This window comes from Eretmochelys imbricata, chromosome 2 (genome assembly GCF_965152235.1).
Source record: "Eretmochelys imbricata isolate rEreImb1 chromosome 2, rEreImb1.hap1, whole genome shotgun sequence".
Classification (NCBI taxonomy): Eukaryota; Metazoa; Chordata; order Testudines; family Cheloniidae; genus Eretmochelys; species Eretmochelys imbricata.
Window position 1 is genome coordinate 68,717,246 of NC_135573.1, and position 14,505 is coordinate 68,731,750.

At 38.7% G+C, this 14,505-nt stretch overlaps 1 protein-coding gene across 1 annotated transcript in view; it reads right to left on the reverse strand.

Moving 5' to 3' along the window:
• Window positions 1-978: 978 nt before the first annotated feature.
• The window catches only part of RP1 (RP1 axonemal microtubule associated), a 291,326-nt gene continuing 277,799 nt past the window's right edge, over window positions 979-14,505 (reverse strand). The window contains exons 52-58 of the mRNA XM_077809001.1: window positions 11,643-11,797; window positions 11,423-11,498; window positions 9,612-9,690; window positions 9,114-9,402; window positions 7,227-7,305; window positions 2,880-2,955; window positions 979-1,033 (exon numbers count right to left, since the gene is read on the reverse strand). Of these exons, the coding sequence (XP_077665127.1) occupies window positions 979-1,033; window positions 2,880-2,955; window positions 7,227-7,305; window positions 9,114-9,402; window positions 9,612-9,690; window positions 11,423-11,498; window positions 11,643-11,797 (809 nt within the window). The remainder of the gene's footprint in view (window positions 1,034-2,879; window positions 2,956-7,226; window positions 7,306-9,113; window positions 9,403-9,611; window positions 9,691-11,422; window positions 11,499-11,642; window positions 11,798-14,505) is intronic.

Genomic DNA, 14,505 nt, shown 5'->3' on the forward strand with positions numbered 1-14,505 from the left:
AAAAAGGAAGGGGCACCTTGCAAAATTCACATCTAGAACTGGGTTTGTATTCTGATCAAGTAGTGTTCAATTCATGATTTTGTTTTAGGCCCATCTCTTCTATGAACACTAGAAGCACCAACACTAGTAAAGTCAAAATAAACAGATAGTGAGTTCGTAAATAACAACATATTCAGCCATAAATGAATTATTTATTATTATTATTTTAAGCATGTGGCAATTCAGAATTGTGGGAAAGGAAAGGTGTTAAGATTTTTCTCTGACAGCAGTTAAAAGCCAGAAAGAGGATATAATGACTATTACTAATGACAGCTGATGGAAATTCTCTTGTAGGTTTCTCAGTAGGTAGAGCCTTGGGATCTAAATGTTCCTGGATCAGTATTCTCCAAAAGATTATGCATCAAATGTCAATGGGAGGCCTGCACACACAGGGAGAACTAAATAATGGGTGTGAATTATTCAGTGAAGATAGAGCCAAGAGGTCAATTTTTTCCATGGGTTTAGTATTGTGGAGGTGCAGTAATGGGACACAAAATGCATGGTGGTATGAAAGAGGTGTGCGTTTTGTTTAAAAAGTGATGAGAAAATATAAATTTTAATAAATATTGATCCTGAAACAGATTTTACGCAAGTATTAACTATGATTAACACACTTACACAAATCACCAAACAAAAATTGTTTTCCTAAATGCTACTACATATACCGCATCCTGTGAATGCATGTATCAAATTCAGAAAACCACGGTGTAGCTCTAAATTTCTGCTTTATTTACAGTTCAATTGTGCAAAACTGTTAAGAATTCCTAGTAGGGTTGCAATGTGTTGTTCACATTAGACCTGTTTAATCTCCACTGATGTTTTTAATCTATTGTTTTGACAGTTCTCCATAATAATTACAGTACCTTCATCATTATAAAATACAAATAAAACAAATCAGCATGAATCTGAAGAAGCAGCATATTCACTGTGAATCCTAGATTATGCATAAAGCTGCACTACAGTGCGTCCATCATTTTCATCCTCAGCAAGCCACCTTTAAGGAAAAATATAAAAAACCCTAATTGGTACATTAGGTACAGTATATCTGAAACCCAACAAACAGACAAGGAGTAAGGGCCTGCTTCTGCTCCTTCTGATTTCAATGAGAAATTTGGCATTGACTTTAACAGGAGCAGAAGTGAGCCAAAAGAATAAAAGCACTGTATAGATAAGCTATAAACGGATGATTTCACTGAGTGGCACAAATCTTGGTCATTTTAGATTAAGAAAAAATATTTTAATAGATTATTGTATATCATATCATATTCCTAGGGCTAAGAATGATACTATTTAAATCTGATGCCTCTTTATTGGCCCCCCACCCTGATTTCCACAGTAGCCCAGTTCTTCTCCAATAAAGCCAGTGGAAGCTTTACCACTGACTTCAGTGGAAACCGGACTGGATCCAAAGTTAAAATGTACAGATGAAATACTAATGTTAATACATACTACTTTATAGGTAGCAATTTCTGTCTTCAAAAAGCTTTAAAAATAACTAAGACTTTCAACCCTTCTGTGAAGTATGTTGGATGGGCTAGATTCTCTGGTATAGCAAAGGGGCTGGAATTCCCTGGGGGCAAAAAAGGGGTGTTACCAGCTGCTGTGGAGACAATTAATCACCAGTTACTGGTGCAGCTGTGTCAGGGAGTAGAATGAGACTTGGCTGGAGTGCTATTAAGTGCCTTCTAATATTGGCTGGTGTAATGGCCCCTGGGAGCCACAGACGTGACTCTGCTGTAAAATGTCAGGGCCAACGCCAACCTCAGAATCAGGACACTACAATCAGCCCAGTAGATGATGGACACAGTCAGAACCTGGTCCTATACCTATATACATAATCCATCCATGTTTCTTTAGTACACCCATCACCATGGTATCTTATTTTATATAAGGAATAACTGGAAAAGAGAGAGTAAGGCTAACCTTTTTACAAGGCTCCACTAATTTTGGATGCTCAACTTGAGACACCTAGGACTTTTTCACAACTACTGTGAACTCACAACTCCAGCCAAAGTCAATGGGAGTTACAGGTGCTCAACACTTCTGATAATTAGACCCTAGAAGTCTGACGCTAAATATCCAAAAGACCAAGACATCTAAAATCACAGGATATGTTGAATTTTTTGGCCTTAGTGACTTGCCCAAGTTCACAGAAGTATTTAGAGTCAGGATCAGAATCGGACTTTCTTGGCTCTCAGACCTGTTTTGGGACCACTACACTATAACCCTCTCTCTAAAACGAGGAAACTTGTCTAATTTTTATACTTCTTTGTTCTGAGACTACATTCAAATGATATTTTGCATCTTAAAAAGGAGGAACACAAACATAAATCTTTACTCGTGTTTGTTTTTGTTGTTTAATTTGAAGCTCTACAAAAATGCTAAGAATTCAGTGTATTGCAGGGAATATCACACTAAAGATATCACTCAGTTATAATTTCAATTCTGAGAAACAAGTGTATGGCTTCAATTTATCTGGCACATATTTATGAATAGCTGTAAATTACCAGTATGTTCATTAATAGTTAAGGTTTAGGATGGGTTTCTGCTTGTACAGTACTAGTCTTAACCAATCCCTTCACCGCTTTTTCAGATCAACCCCCAAATTAGTTTTATGATTCTCTGTGTGTCCCACTTGCATGAAAAAGCCTTCCTTTTAGCTTTAACCTTGTATGGCTAAATAAATCTCATGGCCCCTCTTCTAAACGGATAAATAGACCCTGAAACTGAATGTTTTTAAAAAAAGCAATTGTGAAAATATAAAGTATAGTTTGCAGTATATGTTATTAAGAAAATAGCATTCCAGATAATGAAGACATTTAACGTGTTGGCTTACAGACCTGCTGCAGTTGAAGCAATACACTTCATTTGTAGATGCATCTGTGATTTCTACTTTTTCCAGAAACCAGCCACTTGCTATAGAAGGGAAAAAAGAGAGCAAGCAGACATTTAATGTAACTCAAATGCAAACAAAGTATAGAAAAAAAGTTTCATTTTCCAGTCCTCCTGTGATTCAGCACCATCACATGTATCCAATATAAATAACAAAACTGAAACACAGATAATCCAAGTTATTACCAACTCTTCTTCATTTTTAAAGAACATTCCCTTGATGTTTTTGACAGAAAATAAAAAGGTAAGCTTTGATTACATCTAAAATCATTTTTTTCAGCACTGAAAGGAGCAGTTAGTAAGTTAAATGAAGCAGAGTGCACAGCCATATGGCACAAATTCTTGAAATTAGATTTTGCTGTTTTTTTCCAGTGTGAAATGTTATCTAAGAACATACTACATGGCTAATGTAGTTTGATCTACATTGGCTGCCAAAGTAATAATAAAAAAAACTGAGAGAATTTATAAGTAGAAACAGTCCTTAAGGAAATACAATGCTCTTAATAAAGCAATGGGAAAACAAGGCTTTTTGGCTGTTTTTTTTTTCTTTTTAATGAATTTATTTAGATTTGTGCAAACTAACTGGCGAGTATGAATGTTAGGTCCAATTCAGAAAATCACCCTATTCAGGAGAACACTCAAAGATGTGGTTAACTTTAAGCATGTGCATAAGTTCCACTGAAGTCTATGGAACTTCAGTGGAGGCCTATAGCAACAGAAGGCAATTAAGGAGTTCGTGATCTTCGGAGGTGAAGAACTCTACACATCAGACTTTGAACAAACATCTTTCAAGTTTTCATTACGGAAGTTTTCATCTTTAAACAAATTGGTGCCTTTTGGGAATGTTTTGCCAAATTGAGAAATATCTGTGGTCCTGCTCCACAGTTGGCTTATGCCACAGAGCTCCTTGTTTCATTTAATATTACAGTGTGAACACTGTTTTTACTGTAGTGAATACACCATTACTGTCTTGATGTTTGTTCTTTAGAAGTTGGGTTTGACTGTAGAAGTATTTCATGTATGCACTTGGAAGCCAAATAGAAAAAATACTATTATTTGTTGAAATTGTATGTGGGTGTCTCTGTGCATAATTTGTATGTTTTGGGAATAAGATACAATTTTATAATCCTTTAATCTGATTTGCAGAACCATGGACAGGAGTATAAAACAGGACAAAAAATCCTTCACAAAATATTTTACAGCATCTCACCTATTTGCATAAAAAGGTCAAAGCTTGCTAAAGTTTCTTATTGCTCATGAATGGTTATTAACTGATAATTATGTAGAACCTAGGATATAAGGATGCCCACATTCTCAGTCTCCAGTTCCCAAGAGTCACTTATAGAGACAGTGAAGTACTTTTGGTACTCTTCTAATTACATCTTCTGAATTGTTTCATATATCACAGACACTACTCATAAGATCTGACATTTCATGGAAATCTCTGTGACTCATGCACATTATTAGTGATTATTAAAAATCTCTCTCTCTCTCTCTCACACACACCCCCTTAACAAACACAAAGGAAGGCCTTGCCGCTGTCCTGAAGAGTTTACAGTCTAGGGCTTTACTGTGACCCAGGGAACTCTAACTGACTTCAGTGAGAGTTCCATGCTTGGGGGGCTTGTTGAATTTGGGCCTATATTAGACAACAATAACAAATGTAAAACAGAACACTGTGTGGCATTTATGTTAAAGGAGAGTGTAGGGGTTACAGATAATGTGTAGCAGAAAGGAAGTGTTCTCTTTGGGGTAGGAACAGTCTTTTTGTTCTGTGTTTGTACAGTGCCTAGCACAATGGGGTCCTGGGCCAGGCCTGGGCCTCCTATACACTATGGTAATATATGTAATAATAATAAACATAAGTGTTGCTTTAAGAGAGTTTTAGGGAGAGATTTGAAGGACAAAGTGAGGGAGTTAGGTGGGATGGCAACACAGCGACTGTTCAGAGCATAGGAGTCAGCACTATTGAATGTGGCGTAAGGACAGAGAGAGGAAAGATAGTCTTGTTGTGGAGGTGCTGGACTGGGATTCAGAAGACGTGGATTCAATTCCTGGCTCTGCTATGGACTTCTGTGTGACCCTCTGTGAATTTCCCAGGACCTTAGTTCCCCATCTGTAAAATGAGGATAATAATCCTTCCTTTCCTTTGCCAGACTTGTCTATTTACACTGAACTATTTAAGAAAGGAATAATTTCTTACTATGTGTGTGTATTCAGCACCAAGCACAATAGTACCCCAAGTTCTGTTGGAGTCGCTAAGCGCCACTGTAACATTATGATTATTATTATTAATATTAAATAAAAAGGAGTATTAAGATGAACGGTTGAGGGAGAGAATAAACAGCAGGAGGGGGAGTACTGGGATTTTATTTATTATAGATATTTTAATAGATACTTTCTTTAAAAATTCCAAATTAGCCATCAGCTCACTTTGATGAACAATCACTGCAAAGTTTCTAGGTCATACAGCTTCCAAAAGATAATGATACAGTGTTGTGTGAGTTGTGACAAAGTAAGCAAAAAATTGTCCAACCTTGGAGTTAGCAGGACCTGCCATCATCACAGATTTGTCAGTACTTCCTAGTTACGATAAACTTGTGACCTCTTCTAATGGCCCACGTTGTCAAATAAATGTGAATTTTATTTGGCTTTTTAATTAAAGCATTGGGATCAATATCAATTGATTTTTGTCACATCAGATAGGGGAGTTTTAGCTGAGTGATCTGACCAGAATATCTCAGATTTCTTAGATTCAAGCTATAGGTTGTTCTCTGATTCCAATTTTATATTTATAGTGTACTTTTTTTTTCACTAGGACTGTTAACTAAAACAATATAAGTTCAAGACAGTATATCCTGGGAGTATTACTTCTTTTGCTTTGTTAACGTCTGGTCTTAAGGAATACTAATGTTGCATAGTTAAGTATGGCTTGGTGTTCTCTCTCTGGTGCTACATGTTGTCTTCAATTCAAACTTCTAAACAAACCAATTCTTACAGTCTCTCTCTTTGATTTTTTTAGATAATGCACCTGTCAAGGTTCCTCCCCCACTCTGAACTCTAGGGTACAGATGTGGGGACCTGCATGTAAAACCTCCTAAGCTTATCTTCACCAGCTTAGGTCAAAACTTCCCCAAGGTACAAAATATTCCCCCCATTGTCCTTGGATTGGCCACTACCACCACCAAACTAATACTGGTTACTGGGGAAGAGCTGTTTGGATGCGTCCTTCCCCCCAAAATACTTCCCAAAACGTTGCACCCCACTTCCTGGACAAGGTTTGGTAAAAAGCCTCACCAATTTGCCTAGGTGACTACAGACCCAGACCCTTGGATCTTAAGAACAATGAACAATCCTCCCAACACTTGCACCCCCCCTTTCCTGGGAAATGTTGGATAAAAAGCCTCACCAATTTGCATAGGTGACCACAGACCCAAACCCTTGGATCTGAGAACAATGAAAAAAAGCATTCAGTTTCTTACAAGAAGACTTTTAATAAAGATAGAAGTAAATAGAAATGAAGAAATCCCCCCTGTAAAATCAGGATGGTAGATATCTTACAGGGTAATTAGATTAGAAAACATAGAGAACCCCTCTAGGCAAAACCTTAAGTTACAAAAAGGATACACAGACAGAAATAGTTATTCTATTCAGCACAATTCTTTTCTCAGCCATTTAAAGACATCATAATCTAACACATACCTAGCTAGATTACTTACTAAAAGTTCTAAGACTCCATTCCTGGTCTATCCCCGGCCAAGACCCAGCATACAGACAGACACAGACCCTTTGTTTCTCTCCCTCCTCCCAGCTTTTGAAAGTATCTTGTCTCCTCATTGGTCATTTTGGTCAGGTGCCAGCGAGGTTACCTTTAGCTTCTTAACCCTTTACAGGTGAGAGGAGCTTTCCCCTGGCCAGGAGGGATTTCAAAGGGGTTTACCCTTCCCTTTATATTTATGACAGCACCAAAATATACAAATGTTTCAATCTAGTCTTTACTTTTAGGGCTCAATCCTGCAGTATTTAGTAGGAGTTTGGGGTGAATAATGACTGCAGGATCAGACCTTGAGAGATGCAGAAGTATGCCAATGTGATAGGTTTCTTTTATAAACCATGGGCTAGATCCTCAGCTAGTGTAAATCAGTGTTACTCCATTGCTACATGGATTTACTCCAGCTAAGGAGCAAGCTCTATATCAGTTGCAATGAGTTTACAGGCATTTCCAAATGTCAGGCAGATCCTTAAAATCTATATTCTGCTTACAAACATATTGAAAACGTATAGAAAGTACTTACCAAATCCTTTCCCATCATGGCCAATTTCAATTGAACGCAGGCTTCCTAACCTTTTTGTTTTAATCCTGAATATGTCAGACTTCAAAATTGAAAAAGAGGCAGCTATTAAAATATAATAAGTCAAAGTCTGTAAAGTAGCATGCTTGCCTAGCTCAGTTTTGAGACCGTTCAAATGTAGCCGAATGGAAGAAAACTAGATGGCTGACAATCTAAATGCATTACTACTAATGCAGGTCTTTTGGTATAGGCTTTGTGTTGCTAGTCTTCCTTCAGTTTAACATGAAAGATGTACTACTCAAGTTATATTCGAATGATTCTTACCCTTTTATTGGTTTCCACACACAAGAGAGATGTTTCTGCTTGGTACATTATGAATTGCCAAGCAGATAAAGTAATAAGACCTTTTATTATTTTTGGTTTATGAGACACAAACATGCCTCTGAGAATATAAAGATAAGTGATTTTTATTCTGTTTACTGTCAGACCTCTCAAATGCTCCACATTTTGGTTCAAAATATGTGTTTGTTTCACAGGAAGGAGAAACAGCAACTTTTCCCATTTCGGCATTTCTCCAAGAAATCAAAAGGCGACCCTGGCACCCATCTTCAGGGAATGCAGTTGGATTGCTCCAAGGTTTTCCCTCTATCTGCCCCCATGTCCCAGGGGACCATGAGAAGCTGGTGAATGTTAGAATCTGCTTGCTCCTGCAGATTTAGTTTCTCTATGCTCCTTCTGCCTGCAGCAACCCCTTTTCCCACCTCCACTAACCCTCCGCCCATGGAGGATGCCATATGGGTGAAGATCCACCAGAAGACATTGGCAGGCAGCAGGGCCAGAGCTACTCAGGACAACTGTAAGTGAAGAAGGTCTTGGAATGGTTGGGAGTTCAGCTACAGAGTATGAGATAATGATTTAGGACTCAAGAGTAAAATACCCAGACTAGACTCAGTCATCACCTGTCAAGAGTCATTAAGGAGAAAATCGGAGGAGGGAAGATAGTCTATTTCCTGTTTCATGGGAAGCTCCAAGGCCAAGCGTGATCAGCATGACACCACCAAACAGTTCAAGGTAGCCTTGGGTGGACAACAGGATCTATGCTTATGTGGTATTTGCCAATGTAATGTGTTAAACAAAGGTGGTGGGGGGAGAGAGGAAAGAATATTTTATTCATGTATTTGGTCATGATGCAGATACTTTGTGGCTATGACATGACATGGATTTTCAGCTTACTGTAGCCAAGCACCTGACAATGTCCTGGAGTAGAAGGACATCAGACTCTGACCGGAATGCCTGCTGTCCTTTTATCTGGTTATGTGGCTGCACCACATTTGTGGCTGACAGGACTCTTTACAGTGCCAGCTTCCATGACAAATTTGAATGCTGGAATTTAGTAGGGTAGTATACTTCCACCCAGTATGCAAATGCAAGCACTAGTGTTCCAGGTTTGCACAGAAGCAACACACACACAAACACACTTTGTATTTGCATGATGCCTGTAGAAAAGTGGGTTCATTCAGATGCCACAGCAATGGGCCTAAGAAACAGAAAGGCCCCAGAGGCACTTAGAGTCACTAGAAGTAAGAGATTCTTCACTTCTATTAGAATAGAAGTCCTGGAATAGCTACTTTATCACATGATCATTCTGGTGAGAAGGTTAAAATGTAGGATTGTGTTTGTTTTGGTGGTTTGATAAGATTTTTTTTGGAGACTTTATCAAGGATGTAATATACAATCTCTAGCCAAACACTTAAAGATGGCTGGGCTCATGTCTCATGTAGTGACTTGGAAAACAACAGGAGGCTGCAGTTCCTTAAAAGTCCTGACCATGAATGACCTGTCCAATCTGGAGACAAACACATCATATAACATAGACTCTGCAGTGCTTACCTTTCCTCTTTCAAAAGGATCTTGATGCTGCAGTGGTTTAGTGAGCTGAACTAATTCAGATGAGTCCTCATCCCCAAATAAAATTACATGCACATTGGCATCCGTTCCTGCTCCCTTCTTGTCACCAGTATACACTTTAATTATGTAGTCTACCAGACTTGTCGGAGGGCTTTTTTCCTTATTTAAAGCATGATCTATTTCATTTTTGAGTTTAAGTCCTTCCCTGCTAACAAAAGATACTGGGATCTCTCTCCTTATTTCAGGTTCCTGGGCATCCAGAGAGAACACTCTGCAAGGCAAAACCATATACAGTAAGGTGAAACTGTAGTATATGTTAAGTTAGAAAAATATGAATTTCTATCTGAATGCTAAAGAGAGGCTCTAGCATGGATATTTTTGCTAAATACCCAGCAATTAAACATACTATGTAACAAAAGTCGCTTTTGATCAATTGCCTGATTGATGTTTTTAAGATTAGCTTAAAAAGACCTAGCTTACTCATTCACTTCAAATATGTAGACAGGTTCTTGTTTTAGTGCTTCCTTCAAATGTAAAGTTTTAACATCCAGTTTGCAGTCTACAAACAGAAAAAATAAAATTAAGATACTCAATTGTACAGCCAGGATTTATGTGGAATCTGGCAATGATATAGTTACAGTATTCTTATTATACTAAAAATATGGTTTCTTAGTCAATCAAAATACAACTAACGTGCCCGCTTCACAAGTTTTGCACCATTATAGCTTCCCCTAGTGAAATGCTCTAATTGCAGGATTTCCATTCTAAAGGTCAACTTTCAAGTTTAGGGCAAGATTGTTCTCTGATCCTAGGCAGATTTGAAAAAGCATCAGGCCCTCCTCATCCCCTGGATAGGCCATGCAGGTCTGACTCTGAGCATGACTGGGTGGTGATGGGGGAGCAAGAGCTGTGCATCTGATACTCTCCCTGCACGTGGTGGTAGAGGAGAGCTCCCTCGTACAACAGCTAGTGGTATTGGCCAGACAGGAGGGGTGAAATGAGCTGCATCCCAAAAAGGGATGCTGCAACTTACTTCCCACCCAGCACGAAAGGGGAGAAGAGGAAGGATTGAACTCTGAGTCACAATTCCTTCCCACTGCAGCTACATAATGCCCATTATTCAGGCTGAGTTTATTGGCTCTATTTAGCTTTTAATGATTAAAATATATTTTCCTCCCTTTGCCCTAGCTCGGTAAACTAGGAATCCCAACAGCTTTAATGATCTTAATAAGGCCACTAAGCACTTAGTCCATGGATGATTTTATAAACGTCGTCCAAGGAAGATGATAAACTTGAGGGACCAATTTGACCACCCTTACTCATGGCAGTTATTACTTTACTACATGAGTAGTCCCTCTGAAATCAGTGATACTACTATAAATCAGTAAGGGTGGCAGAATCTGGTCATACTTAAGCCTGACACTGCCTCTCTGAAGTGTGTATTACAGCACACATTTAACTGATGAGAGATTTCAATCCTTTTGTGCAAGATCACAGTGGCTGTCAGGAATAAAACCCAAGAGTCCACACAGACAGTTTACTGATTAACTTCTAGACAGTCTGACTCCTTCAAAATGAAAAATAAATTAGACAGATAATTATGAAAAATAAAGTCTCCTGCTTTACCCCAGAATCTTGCATTGCCAAACAGTATTTTCAGACATGCTTGGAAAAACCTTCTTTCTCTTGTTTTGCCTGTCACCCTTTGACACAGTTTTAGTGGACACATTCAGTGATTTAGAACAGTCAGTCCCACGGATGCTCTGAGCTGTTCAACAACTTTTATTATTGAGAGGAAATGCAAAACAGAAGTGTTGAACCAAAAAGTAGTTCACTGCATTAGTAATCATTAATAATACCTTGCTCTGAACCCCAGTGAGTGGTCAGCAGAGCTGGGAATATAAATAAAAAGTACTGAATCCTTGTACTAACCATTAGACAGACAGTGCTCCCCTCCCTATATTTTCATGAGCTATATTTAATATTTTCCTAAATAATTTACTGAGATAACAGAGAATTTGCTTCATTTTCTTTTCTTGGGAAAGGAAATAGTTTACTTCCTTGATGCAATCAACTATGTGGTCTTTAATTCCTTAGATTTTAGCTAGTCAAGACCTAGATCTTTGCCATGTCAGATTAGAACCTAATAATAGCCAGAAGAAATCATTATGGACCTGATCTCACAGTCTGTGCACAGTAACCCATTACCTTAAATAGGAGTTTTGCCTGTGCAAAGACTGCAGGATCAGGCTCTTTGGGGATATCAGTTGTATCTGGCAAAAGTAACTTACTTGTTTTGCTGCTGATGGAGAGGACAACTTTGTGCAGTTCTCCCAGGTCAACAGCATCCATTTGAGCTGTAAATGACTGCAAAAAACATTATCCAATGATACAATCATAAGATATATTCAATACACTATATTATAAAGGAAGAAAAGAAACAAAGATTACAAATAGAATATAAATGAATGAACTTAAGGAGAAATTTTCCATAACTTTGAAAGGAAATACCTCATTGTCCTCTCCTTGCTGGGGATTCTGCAATGGCCAGCCAAGGATTCTGTCTCCTGTGTCACCATTGATTCCACACACACACACAGTCACAAGTACTACATTCCTCTTGTTCAAAACATTGCTGGAAAACACTGTTACATGATACGTAATCACTGCAAGATCAAAAGGAGAGACATCCTGTCACTACCACAAAACAACTTTCCATAGGTATTTAACATTGCAGCAACGTACAGTCTGCTGAAATAAGACAATTCAAAAATTGATAGAGATAACAAAATAGTGAAGCAATCAAACTGTTTCCAGTTTTTTTCTTAATGTTATTCTGCAACTCCCTTTGACAAACATTAGCAATTGTCATAAATCCACAAATGAATGGTCTGCAACTTTTGGTTAAAACAGTAGACCCCATGAGTTTAATTTGCCTTTTCACATGGTTAAGGACAACACCCACATTCTGGAATGAATAAATAGCTCCTTTTTACCTGGGAAATACATAACGAGTAAAAAAAAGTCAATGAGATTCAGGCTCCTAAGTCACTTGGGCACTTTTGAAATTTTGACTGAATGTGGTTTGGGCCTTGGATATAGTCAGTATGGACAGTACCTGAGTACATTTTAAACTGTTTGAAGTTTATGGACCAGATTCTCAACTGGTGTAAATTAACAAAGGTCCATTGAAATCAAAGTGGCTATGTCAAGTTACATCAGCTGAGGATCTGGCCCTATCCATTTACATTTTCTTAACAGAACTAAATTATCTTAAAGTACTGGATATTCAGCTCTCTTCAACTTTCAATCACATTGTTTGCTGCTGCTCCTGCACTACTGGAGAAGCAGATGTATCTTGTTCTTCCAAAAGGCTTTTGTAGTTTCGGGGTAATAGCTCAGACTCATCAACCCCCTTCAGCCTGCTGGCACAGAGTGGCCACCTACATCCTTTGAAAGGCAAAGAAGCTATCCAGGTTCAGGATGACCAGAAAGCATGTTGTTTCCACTGACAGCCTCCATGTCTAGTGAACACTAAAACGTGCAGGGTTCACTATATGAACCAAACTTTGCACAGGTCACACAGACCTAGCTTCACACCTGGTATACAGGGGCCATCTTTAGTGGTGAGGAAGTAGCTCTTGTTCCATGCCGAATGGATAGCAGCATCCCCTCAGAAGACTATATCAGTGGTGTAAGATTTCATAATCCCATTTTATAACATGTATCCCTTTTAACAATAAAACATATAATTTAAACAATTTGAAATAACTGTAATATCTTCAAAGTTTAGTTGATCTGATGCTATACTTATGGTTCCAGAACTGTCATATATCCTCATTAGTTATACTATAGTCAAAACAATATTAATTGGATTAATTAATTACTTGATTAGCAATGTGACAATTAGCCACTTTTTAGATTGGTCACCTCGGGTGCAGGAATACCTGTGTACTTCCCCATCTCACCCACAGACCAAAGTGGTGGGAGGAGCACAGTTGGGTTTAAAATGGAAACCAAGAGTTGATGTTAACTATGGAGCTGAACCAACCACTTAGTCATCAAATCTGTTATTCAGGCAGGAAGGAAGGGAGAGCAAGAGACACAAAGAACGTATGCAATAGGGAGGGAGGAGCATGAGCAGCCTTCTAAGGGGAGCAATGTGAGCAAAAAACCTGACCTCAAGACTGAGCTTGATACATTTATGGAGGGAATGGTATGATGAGACTGCCTACAATGGTATACAGCCGATCTGCGACTGCTAGTAGCAAATATCCCCAATGGCTGCTGAAGGGACACAAGATGGGGAGGGCTCTGAGTCACTATAGAGAATTCTTGCCTGGTGTCTGGCTGTTGGGTCTTTCCCACATGCTCATGGTCCAACTGACTGCCACATTTGGGGTCAGGAAGGAATTTTCCCCTGGGTCAGATGATCAGAGACCCTGGGGTTATTTTTGCCTTTGTCTGCAGCATGGAGCATGGGTCACTTGCAGTTTTAAATTAGTGTAAATGGTGGATTCTCTGTAACTTGAAGTCTTTAAATCATGATTTGAAGATATCAGTACCTCAGCCAGAGGTCAGACTAAGTGATCGTGATGATCCCTTCTGGCCTTAAAGTTTATGAGTCTATGGTTTAAAAATATGGCAGAGATGCAGGGCTGTTTTGCACAATAAATTCTGTATAACTTTGTGCATCAAGGATCACTTTGAACTCCACATGTGCTACCTGTTGTGGAGCTGTTTAAAGCACTCTTGGACATAAAAAGGGAAAGACTTGGGGGGAAATGTGCCTCATGCTATACGGCCTTTCTGCTCCACTGCGATTACAAAATATATTTACAAATCCCCCCTTGCAGATTTCCGAGGCATATGCAGAAACAGATAAATACAAATGTGATGCAGTCCTTACCTGGAGAGTTATCAAACAATATGTTCTCAAAAGAGAGTAGTAAATATTATATACACACATAGAACATACACTATTTTATATAATAGTAATAATATACCTTTTATGACACATCAGAAGGGCTCAACGTGCTTTACAAAGGAGGTTAGTGTCATTATGTTACAGATGGGGAAACTGAGGCACTGAGCGGTGACATGAGTTGCCCAAGGTCACCCAGCACACCAGAGGCAGAGCTGGGAACAGAACCAAAGTCTCCAAAGTCCCACTCCAGTGCTCTCTACTCATAATTCCACACTGCCTGACTGTGTGTGTATATACATATACACACTTGTGTGTTTTAGCGATTAGTCTCTTCCATGAGGCACACCTGAGTGCCTAGATATTTTTAATAACCATTTGGATTCTGTGTATAAAAGGTGAAAACAATAGACCTTATTCTGCATTCCTGCAGAGAGCTCTGAGAAGTAT